This window comes from Lactuca sativa, chromosome 5 (genome assembly GCF_002870075.4).
Source record: "Lactuca sativa cultivar Salinas chromosome 5, Lsat_Salinas_v11, whole genome shotgun sequence".
NCBI classification, from domain to species: Eukaryota; Viridiplantae; Streptophyta; class Magnoliopsida; order Asterales; family Asteraceae; genus Lactuca; species Lactuca sativa.
The window spans coordinates 299,014,049-299,027,496 of record NC_056627.2 but is presented as its reverse complement, the minus strand read 5'-3'; the positions used below and the strand labels follow the sequence as shown (position 1 = coordinate 299,027,496).

The following is a 13,448-nucleotide window of genomic DNA, read 5'->3' as shown; positions in this document are numbered from 1 at the left end:
CTTAGTTTTATCCTATTGGATATTTTCGAGTGTACACTCGAAATGATTTAATATGAAAGCATGATTCACAACTCTAAGTAATCCAAGTCTTCTTAACCCCGATTTTCTAACAGGAAATGAACCGGGATTATGAAAAATTGAAAACTGGAGACTAAAACAATGAAATTTGGAGACAACGGGTGTCCGACTGATCAAGAGATTTCCTTCCATATAAAGTGAGCCTCAACTACTAATGGATCAAAATCACACTCGTTTGAAGTTAGATTTATTTCCGTCCCAATTGTCTTTATCCAACTTTTACATGAATGCTTTGACTAAGTTCTCAATATTCTTTGTCTGAGTAATAGGCTGATGTTGCAACTACCTTGTGACATCATTGTAGACAAATTACTTTGATTAGTTTCATAAATATCCACTTTATTATTTACGTTTGTATGGTATTTTCTTTTAACCCAAAGCTTTAGTTAACAATTTACACTAGAAACAATAGAGATTTCTTAAAAGCAACATGATTATCCGATATGATAATAGTATGAGCAACACAAGTTCCCTATAAACTTCTACAAATTTTATCATTTACTTGTGTCCTATATATGAGTCCTATAACATTTCAAATACATGGTTTAAATAGAAACTCAGACATAAGTATCCTGTTTTGAACCTAGCACATCCCTAATATTTTTCAGATCATGTTTTATGTAAACCTAAATTTCATATCTATTTTATTTTTTACGTTTTGGATGTTGACTTTTTTGGAGGCCTTAATTTGTAAAATGAATGAAGAGGGAATCTATTTAATGGCGGAAATTAAGGAGACTAATAAAAGTGCCGGAGCACCAACACAACATACATATTATTATTGCTATACTTGAGCTCCCCACCAACCTATGAAACCTTCAATTCTTATTTCATCGGAATTAATTCTCACTGAATTTCACTTCTTCCTCGATCAATTCCTCTGTTCTATACTCAGAATTCCGTTTCAATCAATCGATTAATCATACAATTTCGTTCAAGTAGATGCCATGGTAACTTGTGTGCCTCGTTCGAAGCAGACTAACAAGCTCGATGAATCAAATCGCAATGGCGATACCAATTCCAGTAAGCAAACTGCGAAAACACTCGCGTCTCAGGTACGTTTGTTTTGTATTCTTCGTGTTTGGAATCAGATTATTTCCTTTGATTTTTGCATTGTTTGGTTGCTATTCTTTTAATAGATGATTGATCGAAGCAGGGATAAAATGTTATGGAATTGATCGGTTTCTATTTTTTTGATAGATCAAGGATATGGCGCTAAAAGCATCGGGAGCATATCGGGGTTGCAGTCCGTGTACAGGACCGGCGACGATGATGACTCCACAGCAATTGTTACAGAAGACTAACGATGCGGAATCAGACGCGTCGGCGTCGGTTTCCGATAAGTTTCGGCAGTCGTACCGGCGAACTGGGAGCAAGAATTCGAGTTCCGGCAGGGTTTGGGGGAAGGAAATGGAGGCGAGACTGAAAGGCATATCGATGGGGAGTGGAGGAGGCGGTGAGGCGGTGTCTGGTACGTTATCGGCGTCGGCGAGTGGGCGGAGACCTGAGCCGATCGTATTGGTCGATGAGATTGAACCGAAAGAGTGGGTTGCTCAGGTTGAACCCGGTGTTCTCATTACCTTCATTTCGCTGCCGCGTGGTGGAAACGATCTTAAACGAATCAGGTTCAGGTAACTAATAAAACACTCTTTCTTTTATTATTTTTATTTCATCTGAATTTTATATATATATATTTTTTAACATATCCTGTACAGTTTCATTTTATTTTACTTCTAATTGAAAGTGATATGAAAATAATAAATAACCATATGAATACGCACGTATATAATACACGCCATAACATATATGAAGTCAACTTATGAGATTGTAGTGTCGCAGTCAGGTGTAATCTGCTTTTTTAGTTTTTGTAACTAAAGTTCACATCATTTATTATTAAATAAAATTTACCTCTTAAAACATGTAAATAATATGCAGATTTCTTTGTCTTTTTTCATGTTGTTTTCAACTATACCATCATATGATAGTAATTATATTTTTAACATTTATGATTTGCTAAGGTTATGTTTGATGTGCATAAATTGTTATATATATTTTTTAAAGTTTATTGCAATTTAATAGTTGGTGACGTAACTTATAAACTAGTTTTTTTGATAATTCGTTTTTAGTTAAAGTATAAACTAAAAACTAGTTTTACAACTAACATGTCAAACACAATCTGAATGATTATTCCCTGAATGCATGCTAATTTTAACATGTCAAACTTATTTAACCCCTAATTGCTTGGTAGAAATCATTTTTTTAACCACAAGTCATCCATCTCCTGGTGATTTTAGTATCATCGACCATTTAATGTAATTGAAACAATAATAAATTATACGAATGATCCTTTAGCTTTATAGTTTTTACCTGAAATGGTCATTACGAAACTTTTTCCCAGATATAGTCCCTATGTAGCAAACATTGCACATAAATGACCCTTTATTACTAACTTTGTTAACAGATTCTATTAACTGTGTATGAAAAGATGAAAATGTCCTTTGTTTTTATTTTTTTATATTTTTTAAATTTGAAATTAAGAAAAAGTGTGGCCCACCCACCCTCTCCCTCCCTCCCTCCCTCCCCCTCCCCCCCCCCCCCCCCCCCCTCTCTCTCTCTCTCGTTGGTCAGACCTGTAAAAGCTAATGACTTTTTGAAACTATTTCTTTATCTTTAAATTATAACCCTTCCGATAGAGAATATCGATCAATCACATCAGGATAAAAGTCAAGTATTATTATGAAAAAGTGAGAAGAATGGACGTGAAGATGACGCGTCATGAAAGAAGGATGGCAATGATATCAAGATTGAAAACTAGGAGCAAAAATTTCAGTTTGGAATCAATGGTAGTGCTGGTAGAAAGAACAATGTGTTTAAGATATGCGTTTAGGATAAAGTCAAGTATTATTATGAAAAAGTGAGAAGAATGGACGTGAAGATGAGCGCTCACGAAAGAAGGATGGCGATGATATCAAGATTGAAAACTAGGAGTAGCAATTTCAGTTTGGAATCAATGGTAGTGCTGGTAGGAAAGAACAAAAGGTGTTTGGGATATGCGTTTATATAAATATATATATATATATATATATATATATTATATATATATATATATATATATATATATATATATATATATATGTTTGGATTGATCTAGTTTCGTTGACATCACGAGGGATTTCAAGCTCTGATTTCATGGGTTACAGGAGATAGACATGAAAGCAAGTCCGACGGAAGTGACAATATCGTAGATTCGTCCGACGGCAATTTCATGGGTTTCATACACGCATGCTTCCGATTCTTTTTATTATTTGTTTTTGATTTTTTTCTACAATGCATTGTCACTATCCCTAAATTGTTGCTGCAACTCTCTTGTTTCCACCACCAATCCCTTGTTGAATAACCTCCACCACCATCACTCTTCTTTCGTACAAAAAATCTTTGGTTACTGCTATAAACACTAAGCAGTTGCAATAACATGGAAGTAGGAAAACTTATCTAACGCTAGGGAGAAACACGTGCACGAGAGAGAGAGAGAGAGAGAGAGAGAGAGAGAGAGAGAGAGAAAGAGAGAGAGAGAGAGAGAAAGAGAGAGAGAGAGAGAGAGAGAGAGAGAAAAGAGAGAGAGAGAGAGTATGGTGAAGATGGTGGACTCTCGTGATGAGATGAAAAGGTATGGTGAGATGTAGATGAGGGTGGTAATGAAGTTGAGACCAACTAGTCCACAAGAGAACACCCAGCTCCATCGTTTTTGCTTCATGGTTCAGGTTTCATAACACTACTCCAATATATGTTTCGATTTTGGATTTTTGACTTATGTAATAGGTGTTGATTTCTTCCTCTGTTCTTGAGTACAAGAAGTGGAGAGAAGAAGAAATGACTTGTACATTTGAGGTTTTTCAATTTGGGGAATACGTCACTTGTTCCTATATCGGATCTTATGAGCATCTTTGGAGAAATTATTGAAAATGAGAATGAAGAGAATGGTGATGAAGTTTCCTAGAAATGGTGATGTTTAGTTTACATATATGAATATTAGTTTTGATGAAAGGGAATTTGGTTAGGCAATGAACTTATCTTTAAACGGGTTTGTGTGTGTGTGTGTGTGTGTTGAGAGAGAGGGGGAGAATGACCATTTGTGTGCAAAAAACAAAGAATATTTAATTTTCATCATTCACAATCACTTAACAGAATTTGATAACGGTGATAGTCATAAGGGTCATTTGTGTGCAAGGTTTGCTCATTAGAGACCATCTTAGGGAAAAAAGTTTAGTAAGGACCATTTCAGGGAAAACCTATAAAACTAAAGGACCATTTGTGTAATTTACTCTTGAAATTAACACAATGTGAGGATTTATTCTATCATATAATACAAGTGAGATGGTATGGAGTGCATACTTGTATATAAAATGAGTTTGATAACGAGCACAATAAAATAAGGGGGCCGAGGGGTCGCTCCCCCTTGCGGGGTCAAATGGCAAAGCCCTTGGCGGTGGACCTGTTGATCAGTGGAAAAACATGTTCTGAAGTGGCAAAGATTTATCTAAACATGTAAATAATCTAACGAAAAAAAACTGCAATGTTATATGTGAAGTTGCGATGATAGGGTGCGAATTGGACTTGGATCTGAAAATCACATGGCTCAAATGTAGGTTGATGAATTGGATTTTAGGTTTGAAGTGGCAAATATTTATCTAAACTTGTAAATAATCTAACAAAAAGAACTGTGATATTATATGTGAAGTTACGATGTTGGGGTACGAATCGAACTTGGGTCTGAAGATCCCATGGCTCAAATGTAGGTTTGATGAATTAGACTTTGGGTTTGAAGTGACAAACTTGTAAATAATCTAGCGAACAAGAATTGCGATCCTATAGTTTCACTATATTAAAAGTTTCATCATTTATCAAGAGCATTAAATTTCTTAGTAATTACAAATTTCAATATAAGTCAACTTTGAGGTTTGTAGCAAGGGTGATATGGCTCGACCATAGAGGTTAAATTGGACTTTGGGTTTGAAGATCTCATGTTGGCATGTGGTTTTATGGAAGATGATATGTATATCGAAAAGGTGGTGTTAGTGAAGGGGATTCAAGCATGGTGGGTTCGACATAGTTTATGGTGAAATAAAATATAAGGATGACTAAGGGTAGAAAGTGATGAGTCATAGGATGAGGGAAAGCGATTCTTACATGGTTATAGTTTAGAAAGTGTTACCTAAAACACACAAACTATCTATAATGATGAATGGTATGAGACCACGACATTCAACTATGGAACGATGACAAAGTTGTAAAACTAGGACACAATAGACCACTTGGTGTCATCGAGATGGTTGTATGGGGATGTGAATTATCATGGTAAGGTCATGGGATCAAATTATTAAGTAATAAAAATCAATTTATTTTCATTCGAAAGGTCAAAAGCAAAAGTGTTTATTTATTAAAAACATTGTGGATAAATATAAGACATATTTTCTTATGATGTTTCTTAATAGTATATAGAACCACACATAATATGGTTATCATTAATGTTACGTGGTGATCTATGAGAGTAAGAAATATATTATTTTACTCATTAGTGCAATCAAAGATGTATAATAACCATATAGTCTCAAATGCAAAAATATGGGATCATGTCTTATTTCAACACAATGTTACATAAATGATCAAGCTCGAGTCCATATCATTTTGGTTTAGTTTGTTTCGTGCATAAGTCTAGTAAGGTTTTTTTTTTGTTTTTCAAATCTTTTCCAAACTAACCAACATTTAAATATTTCAAGTTAGAGATCAAATCAATAAAGACCAATATTTCATATTTAGGTTGCACAACTATTTCAGTCATAGACCTTTGACATCATGTCGATAGACGTGAGGTTAAAAAGAACCTAATATCATTAGTCGTCTTGCACCTAAAGGGTTTAGGCGTTCAAATTCGGGAGCATGTTTATGGTCTTTAGAGTCACACTAACGTCTTGTTCCCGAGTTTTATTTAAGGAGAGAAATGGGAGGAAACGGAGGGAAAATGAGGGGTGTGGAAGGAAAATCGTGTTCCCGAATTTCATTAATGAAAGGAAAGTGAGGGGAGGGGAAGGATTTTGGAGTCATATTTTCCTTCCAAATTTTCCACCCAAATTGGGCGGATTTGGGAAGAAAGTGAGGGGAATGAAATTTTTAAGTTTTATTTTTCTTTCCTTCTAACTCGGGAACACAAAAACTTAAAATTTTCCTTTCATTTCCTTCGAACTCGGGAAACGGAATAATGAATATTTTCCTTTCACCTCCTTTCTTTCCGTCAAAATTTTATTGATGATATTATTTTTATTTGAAAAGTTCAATAATATTTAAATCTAAAGTTGAAAATTTGAAGAATACTCTATAAACTTAATGTTTTTGAGTAAAGGCAAACATTAGTTGGGGGAGAATATGTTACGTTATGTTTTGTTATCTGCTTGTTGTCATTTGTTTATAATTGAGATTTGTGATAAGAATGTATCAATGACAATGACTCATGAATTTGATTTTTTGTTAATCCCTTTGAAGATAAAATATGTTAAGTTAGTTTATAGGTATTCCTATCCACCTTATAGAAATAACTATAATTATATATATTCAATTTTCGTCAACAATGCACAGCTAATTATTATAAAAATTATATTTTTTTTTCTTTATCCTTTAAGAATATTCTAGTTAACGAACAATTAAAAGTCCCTACCTTTTTTTGTCTGTGAGCTTTTAGTAATGTTGGAATTTTAGGATTATAAAAAGCATACGATTTTTTTTTTCTTGTTGATGGTTTATTCTTTTGCTTTACTTTTTAGTTTTAAAATTCTATTTTTTTAGTTTTTTATTATTATTATAAAAACTCTATTTTCATCTCATGGCTATTTCATTGCACAAAACTTTCTTACATATTTATATAAAACTTTCTTACATATTTATATAATCACACGAATTTTTCTCCTCAAAATTAAGGTGTCACATGTGGAGAATTTTTCCCTGGAAATTCCTATGGGGGCTGAGTTTGCCCTGTAAAGGAGCTCGAACCCGGGATGCTCGTTGAAATATTGCGAGTAGGCTCCACTTAATTCGTTTGTCGTTTCCAAAATAAATAAATAAATAACTATTACCAACATTTTTTTGCTTTTATTGGTTTCATAAGAGTATTTTTTTCCTCTTCAACAAGGTTCAATTCAAAATTTTATTTATTAGTTTAATCATAACATATATGATAATAAATCTGATAAATTATTTTCATTTTTAGATTATATAATATATTAGTTAATCATATAATTAAATGTGACAAACTTCATTCATAGGAAGCTTCAAAATTTATATATTTCGTAAAAAAACTTATCTTATTTAGATTGTGTCTGACACATCATAATTAACTTATTTTTTTAGTTTTTTTAATTTTTTATGTTTGACAAATAAAAAATTGTGTATAGGCTAGCATATAGTAAACCAACTTTTCAAGAGTTTTATTTATTTATTTATTTTTAAATATACCCTTTAGTTAATCATAAAAAATATATTTTTTTAAATGTGTTTTTATGTTAGTTTGAATCATTAGCTTATATCTTTATCAAATATCATTTTTTATAAACTAACTTTTTAAGTGTCTGGTTTTCATATAATATAATTTATTTTTTATCTATCAATTAATTTTTAGCTCATTGGTAAATCTAGAAAAGTTTAAATACAAAAATGGCCACGAATTGTTATCATTACAATGTTTGACCAATATTTTTTTTATATGAACATGATAAAAAATAGTATATTTAATTGATTCTAGAAGGTTGATGAAGAGTAAATTTAACTTTATATAAAGGTACTATTGTTTTACATCTCTTGAGTCTTGAGTAGGTGACAGGAAAACATTGACATGATCGGTTTCTTTGAAGCTGTCAACACTATGCTAATTATAAGACCAGTCAAATATCATCTGATTTGCCTTCTTTTTATGTTTTGTTTTTATTTTACATAATTGATTAATATATATATTTTATAACAATATACATTTATGTTTTTTTTTTCCATAAAGAACATTTTGACCCGATCTAGATGATCTATTCGATTGCAATTCAACTTAACCCACCCAATATTATTATTAAGAAAACTATTTTTTCTTCTTCATTCACATACACAATGCAACAACTAATTTTTTAACACCTTGTTAAAAAAATAACCCAACATAATTCTTTATTATAAAATACTTTTATCTATGATCAATTTATTAATTATAAGATTATAAAATATATTATCATTTTAATTTAAATATAAAACAAAATAATATTTTATTGTATAAATGTTTTTAATTTTATGATTTGAAAAAATATATATTAAACATATATTAATAATTTTCTATTTAAAAAAAATACAAAATTTAATATATTTTATTTTATTTGGATTAGATGTGTAGATTGGATTTCAACTATTGAAATTTTGCTGCAAAAAAAAAACAGGAAGACAATGACCTAATTCTTGATTACAAAAGGAATATTATTTTTGTTAGCAATCTAATTCAATCTCTCTCTCTCTCTCTCTCTATATATATATATATATATATATATATATATATATATATATATATATATATATATATATATATATATATATATATACACTACTTTATAACCCGTGGAAACTACGGTTATAAAATTAATTGAAATTTTATAGTAAAACCTCAAAATTAATAATTAATTATTTTAAATAAATTATTAATTACGATATATTTATATTAGTTTTGTGAAATTATAATCGTTGATTCAAATAAATATATATAATTAATTTTTAATATATATTAAACATTTTTTATTTGTGAATTAATGAAAACAATTATATAAAATTTAAAATTTAAAATGGAGAATAAATACATTGACAAATAACATCACATTAATTAGGAGGTCTAATAAATTTAAAATGGAGAACTAATAGATTGACAAGTGGTATCATATTAATTAAGAGGTTTAATATAATGACACATGACAAAATGACTACTCTTTTATTAGTATATATATATATATATATATATATATATATATATATATATATATATATATATATATAAAGTTTAGAATCCTTTTTTATCTATACAATCCAATTAAATTAACTTTTTGCATTTGTTAACAATCCAATCCAAACCTATTTTTTTATATATGGTTTATGATTAACTTTTATTATGTTATGCAAAGTACATACTATATATATTTTCAAATAATAGCATGTTATGTTTTCAATCTATATCCCATTTTTTACTATTTTTAGATTATAAAAAATATACAAATTTATTTTGTTTAAATTTCTTTTAACAGAATATATTAACATTGGATTTTATTCATAGACAAAATTATTTTATTTTATTTTGAACGGCGGAGAAAATTATTGTATATATTTTATTATATTTGTTAATAAAATCCACTTAATTACAAAGTAATGTCTATCTAAATTTTTTTTATGAACGAAGAAATAACCAATAAAAAAAATGGCGACTATGTTTGGTGGAGCAGGTTTTAATGGAACATTCTTTTTTTCTTATTCAAATTTGATAACCAACCAAACATTTGGATCCAAATGGGTTAAGACTTATCAACATGTTCGTTTACCATTGAATATAATAACCAAGTGCCCTTTCACCAATAAAAATAATCTAAGCAATTCATAAAATATATTAATTAAATATTAATAGGGTAATACTTAAGATAACTCAAAGAACGTGAAACTAGATTTTAGTATTTATTTTTCAATTTTTTCAATAACCATGTCACTCTTTTTAAATTATTAATAAATTAAATTACAATTTTAAATGAAACTTGAACTTTTAATGATTTTGACCGATAAATAAATATCATGTCACTATCTCGTACCATTAGGCTATTAGACAGTTCTGTACCTATAAAAAACCAATGAATTGAATTATAGAGAAATTAAATATTCTCTTACTTTTTCTTTTTATTATATTTCTATCCATATGAAATGGTGACAAGTGGATTAAATTATTATTAATTTCATTAAACGTGTTATAAAATATGACACGTGTCAAAATTTGATATGATAGGAGGATAAGTAAAAATAAAAAGTAAAAAAAATATTTAATTTCTCTAAATTATTTGGCTTGTCATGAAAATAATTTGGCTTCGATGGTCTGTTTGGCATTGGTTCATTTTATATATATATATATATATATATATATATATATATATATATATATATATATATATATATATATATATATATATATATATATATATATATATATATATATATATATATATATATATATATATATATGATGGGTTGATCTATTATGGATTTCTTTGTTTTACTCTCGAGTCTTGACCAAACAAGTCCAGCAAATGAAATGATTGCAATAATCTTATATCTATTACCCACTTGACATGCTTAATTGATTGTTATATACTTTATTATTAGTTTCCCACATACATATCTCATTTTCATGAATGTATCCACACACTAAATAACATTAATCAAATGAATAAAAAAAATATACAAAGAAGCGTCATGTCATGTTTGAGAATAAAGCTTAAATAGCATTATGCGACAATGAAGTCGAACAATGTCCTTTGAATAATATTTAATTATGGATAAACTACAAGTGACGTATTTATGTAAATTAAAAAACCAAACGAAAAAGACGCTCTTAATTTCATGTTATAATATAAAGGGGAGTTACATGATAACAATTTAATTTGCCACAATCGTGTCTCTAAATTTTACAAAGTAAAAAAGAAAATGTAGAATTGTTTTGTTGCTAAAATCTCTTTTTTGTTTAACTAATGTACATCGAACGTATTGTAACATGGTAACATACAGAGAGACAAAATTGTATACCTAACATAAGGAAAATATTACTCGAGCAAATATTGAATAAAAGGAACTAACACTATAAAGGATAAACCACCTTAACATGTAATTATTATTTCTCCCTCCCACAGCCGCGAAATGTTTAACAAGTGGCAAGCACAAAGATGGTGGCAAGACAATTTTGATAAGGTAATGGAACTCTACAATGTCCAAAGGTTAAACCGTCAAGCATTTCCCCTACCAATGCCTCCAAGATCCGAAGACGAACTAACCCTCGAGTCAAGGGTATTTTAGTCCTTTTACAATTTCATGTTTATAAGAGTATATATTTATTCACATTTTTACAATTTATGGTTTAAATGTCGATAACATGGTTTATTTTTTCTTTATGTACATAACAGAGTTCAAAACCCGAATTTCTTGATGTTGACGATAGTCCTCTAACACCAACTTTGAGTAAAGAAAGGCTACCACGGACCTTACAACACCCAACCGGATTCTCATTACCACTTGACCACCATAACTCGAACCTACCACAGGTTAACCATGAATCCTCTGGTCAAATGGTCACCCCAAAATTATCAACCATTAGCGGTGTTAAAACAGAAACGTCATCCATAAGCGCTAGCTCATCGAGAGAAGCAGATCGCTCAGGAGAGCTTTCTATTAGCAATGTAAGTGATATCGAGAATGAATGGGTGGAACAAGATGAACCAGGAGTCTACATCACCATAAGAGCTTTTCAAGGCGGCTCAAGGGAACTTAGACGTGTTCGGTTCAGGTTAGCACATATCCAATAGAGTTTCATATCAACTATAGTAAATTACACGAATGGTCCCTATTATTTATGGTAATTTGCGTGTTTGGTCCATAACTTATTTTTTTAACTCGGAAGGTCCCTACTATTTGTTTTTGTTACGCGTTTGGTTCCTGTTTTACTTAAAAAGACTATTTGGCCATTAATTTTTTAATTTATTTAAATAAACACACCTCAACCCCACCCTGCCCCACCCCACTCACCATGTCTTACCTATTCTACCATTTTTCCATATTTAAATAATAGTATTTTTAGGTAAGATAATGATCAAACGCGTAACAAAAATAAACAGTAAGGATCAAATGCGTAACAGAAACAAATAGTAGAGACCTTCCGAGTTAAAATAAATAAATTAAGGATCAAGTACGCAAATTATCCAAAACCATAGGGACCATTCGTGTAATTTACTCTATCAAAACTATGACATTTTGTCATTGTCTCATATGCCTTCATGTATTTTATGCTTTTATATATGTCACAACATCATATTTGTACTTTAGGGCTCTCTGGATTTATTGATTTTAAAATGTATGTTTATTGATTGCAGCCGCGAAAAATTCGGAGAGGTGCATGCGAGACTATGGTGGGAAGAGAATCGAGCAAGGATACACAGCCAATACTTGTGATTAATGAATTATATTGGACGGAGCTTAAATTTCTAGTTTTTGCATATATATGCTTTTGTTTATGTTTTATTTTTGGTGGTTCGCGAGCATAGAACCATTTTTTGTGAATTGTTGTTTTATGGTTGGTTGGTATAGAACTGAAAATTTTGGTATATATATTTTAGTTTAAACCAAAACGGAAAAAAATGAAATTTTTGTTTAAGAGACCAATGAACATTCAGAATCTTTGTGATAATTATCTAATACAACATTGCATAACAAAGTCAACAATGCTTTAAAATTTTCAAATTAGTGCCCACTTTTTAGACCATATAATTGTTATTCTATATGGTTGTGATATGTTTGTCTGAGCAATAAGATAATTTACCATGGAAAATGATTTAAAATGATGAGAGTTGTTTATTGTACAAAAATTAACATTAATCTTTGTTCAATTCAATATATATGTATTACCAACAACCTATGTTCAATGTACATGTGTTACCAAATAATCTTTAAAGTGTTTTAACATAATACAAATAACCTTTTATCGCCGTTCCAAATAAATAAATAAAATAACATTTTACATTATTTCATAAACACCACTAACTTTTTGTACATATTTACTTGGTAATACTCAAGATTTTAAATAATGTTAGACGTGATTTGATGACAATGTCAAACCTTAAGTTTTTACAAGCTGTGATGAGTCACATCGTTTGTAAGACGAGAAATTTATATACAATTAATATATATATATATATATATATATATATATATATATATATATATATGTATATATATTACTCAATTTTTATATACATATATGATTTATGTAACATCTGTTTCAGGCATTCAACTATTCATTTAGTTTTCATAATTTTATTCTTAGATGGTCTCGGCGTGGTGGGGCTTCATCACAACGTGACGTTATTTATCTTGACTGCATATTTAAATGACCCGCCACGGCGTGACAATGGGTGTCACAGCATGGTAGTCGATTTTGGAGAACCTTAATCCCTAGGCTTTGGGCCCTATATAAATGACATTATCACTGAGGTTTCGTGATATTTCAGTGTAACATCCCGACTCCCATGTATTACATTTTTTTTTTGGATTTAGTGAGTGAC

General features: G+C 30.0%; 1 protein-coding gene across 1 annotated transcript; it reads left to right on the top strand.

Moving 5' to 3' along the window:
• The first annotated feature begins 812 nt into the window (after nt 1–812).
• On the top strand, nt 813–12,561 carry LOC111892586 (protein Brevis radix-like 4). Its single transcript, XM_023888639.3, has 5 exons — nt 813–1,133; nt 1,279–1,709; nt 11,028–11,181; nt 11,298–11,677; nt 12,261–12,561. Exons 1-5 carry the CDS (start codon nt 1,026–1,028, stop codon nt 12,337–12,339), a joined length of 1,152 nt encoding a protein of 383 aa, XP_023744407.1. The 5' UTR covers nt 813–1,025; the 3' UTR covers nt 12,340–12,561.
• The last annotated feature ends 887 nt before the right edge of the window (nt 12,562–13,448 follow it).

Bases quoted from the DNA above. Each gene is read 5' to 3' on its own strand.
- LOC111892586 (XM_023888639.3), top strand. From the start codon at position 1,026: ATGGTAACTTGTGTGCCTCGTTCGAAGCAGACTAACAAGCTCGATGAA. The intron at 1,134-1,278 runs GTACGTTTGTTT...TTTTTTTGATAG, and splicing joins CGAAAACACTCGCGTCTCAG to ATCAAGGATATGGCGCTAAA. The intron at 11,678-12,260 runs GTTAGCACATAT...TATTGATTGCAG, and splicing joins CTTAGACGTGTTCGGTTCAG to CCGCGAAAAATTCGGAGAGG.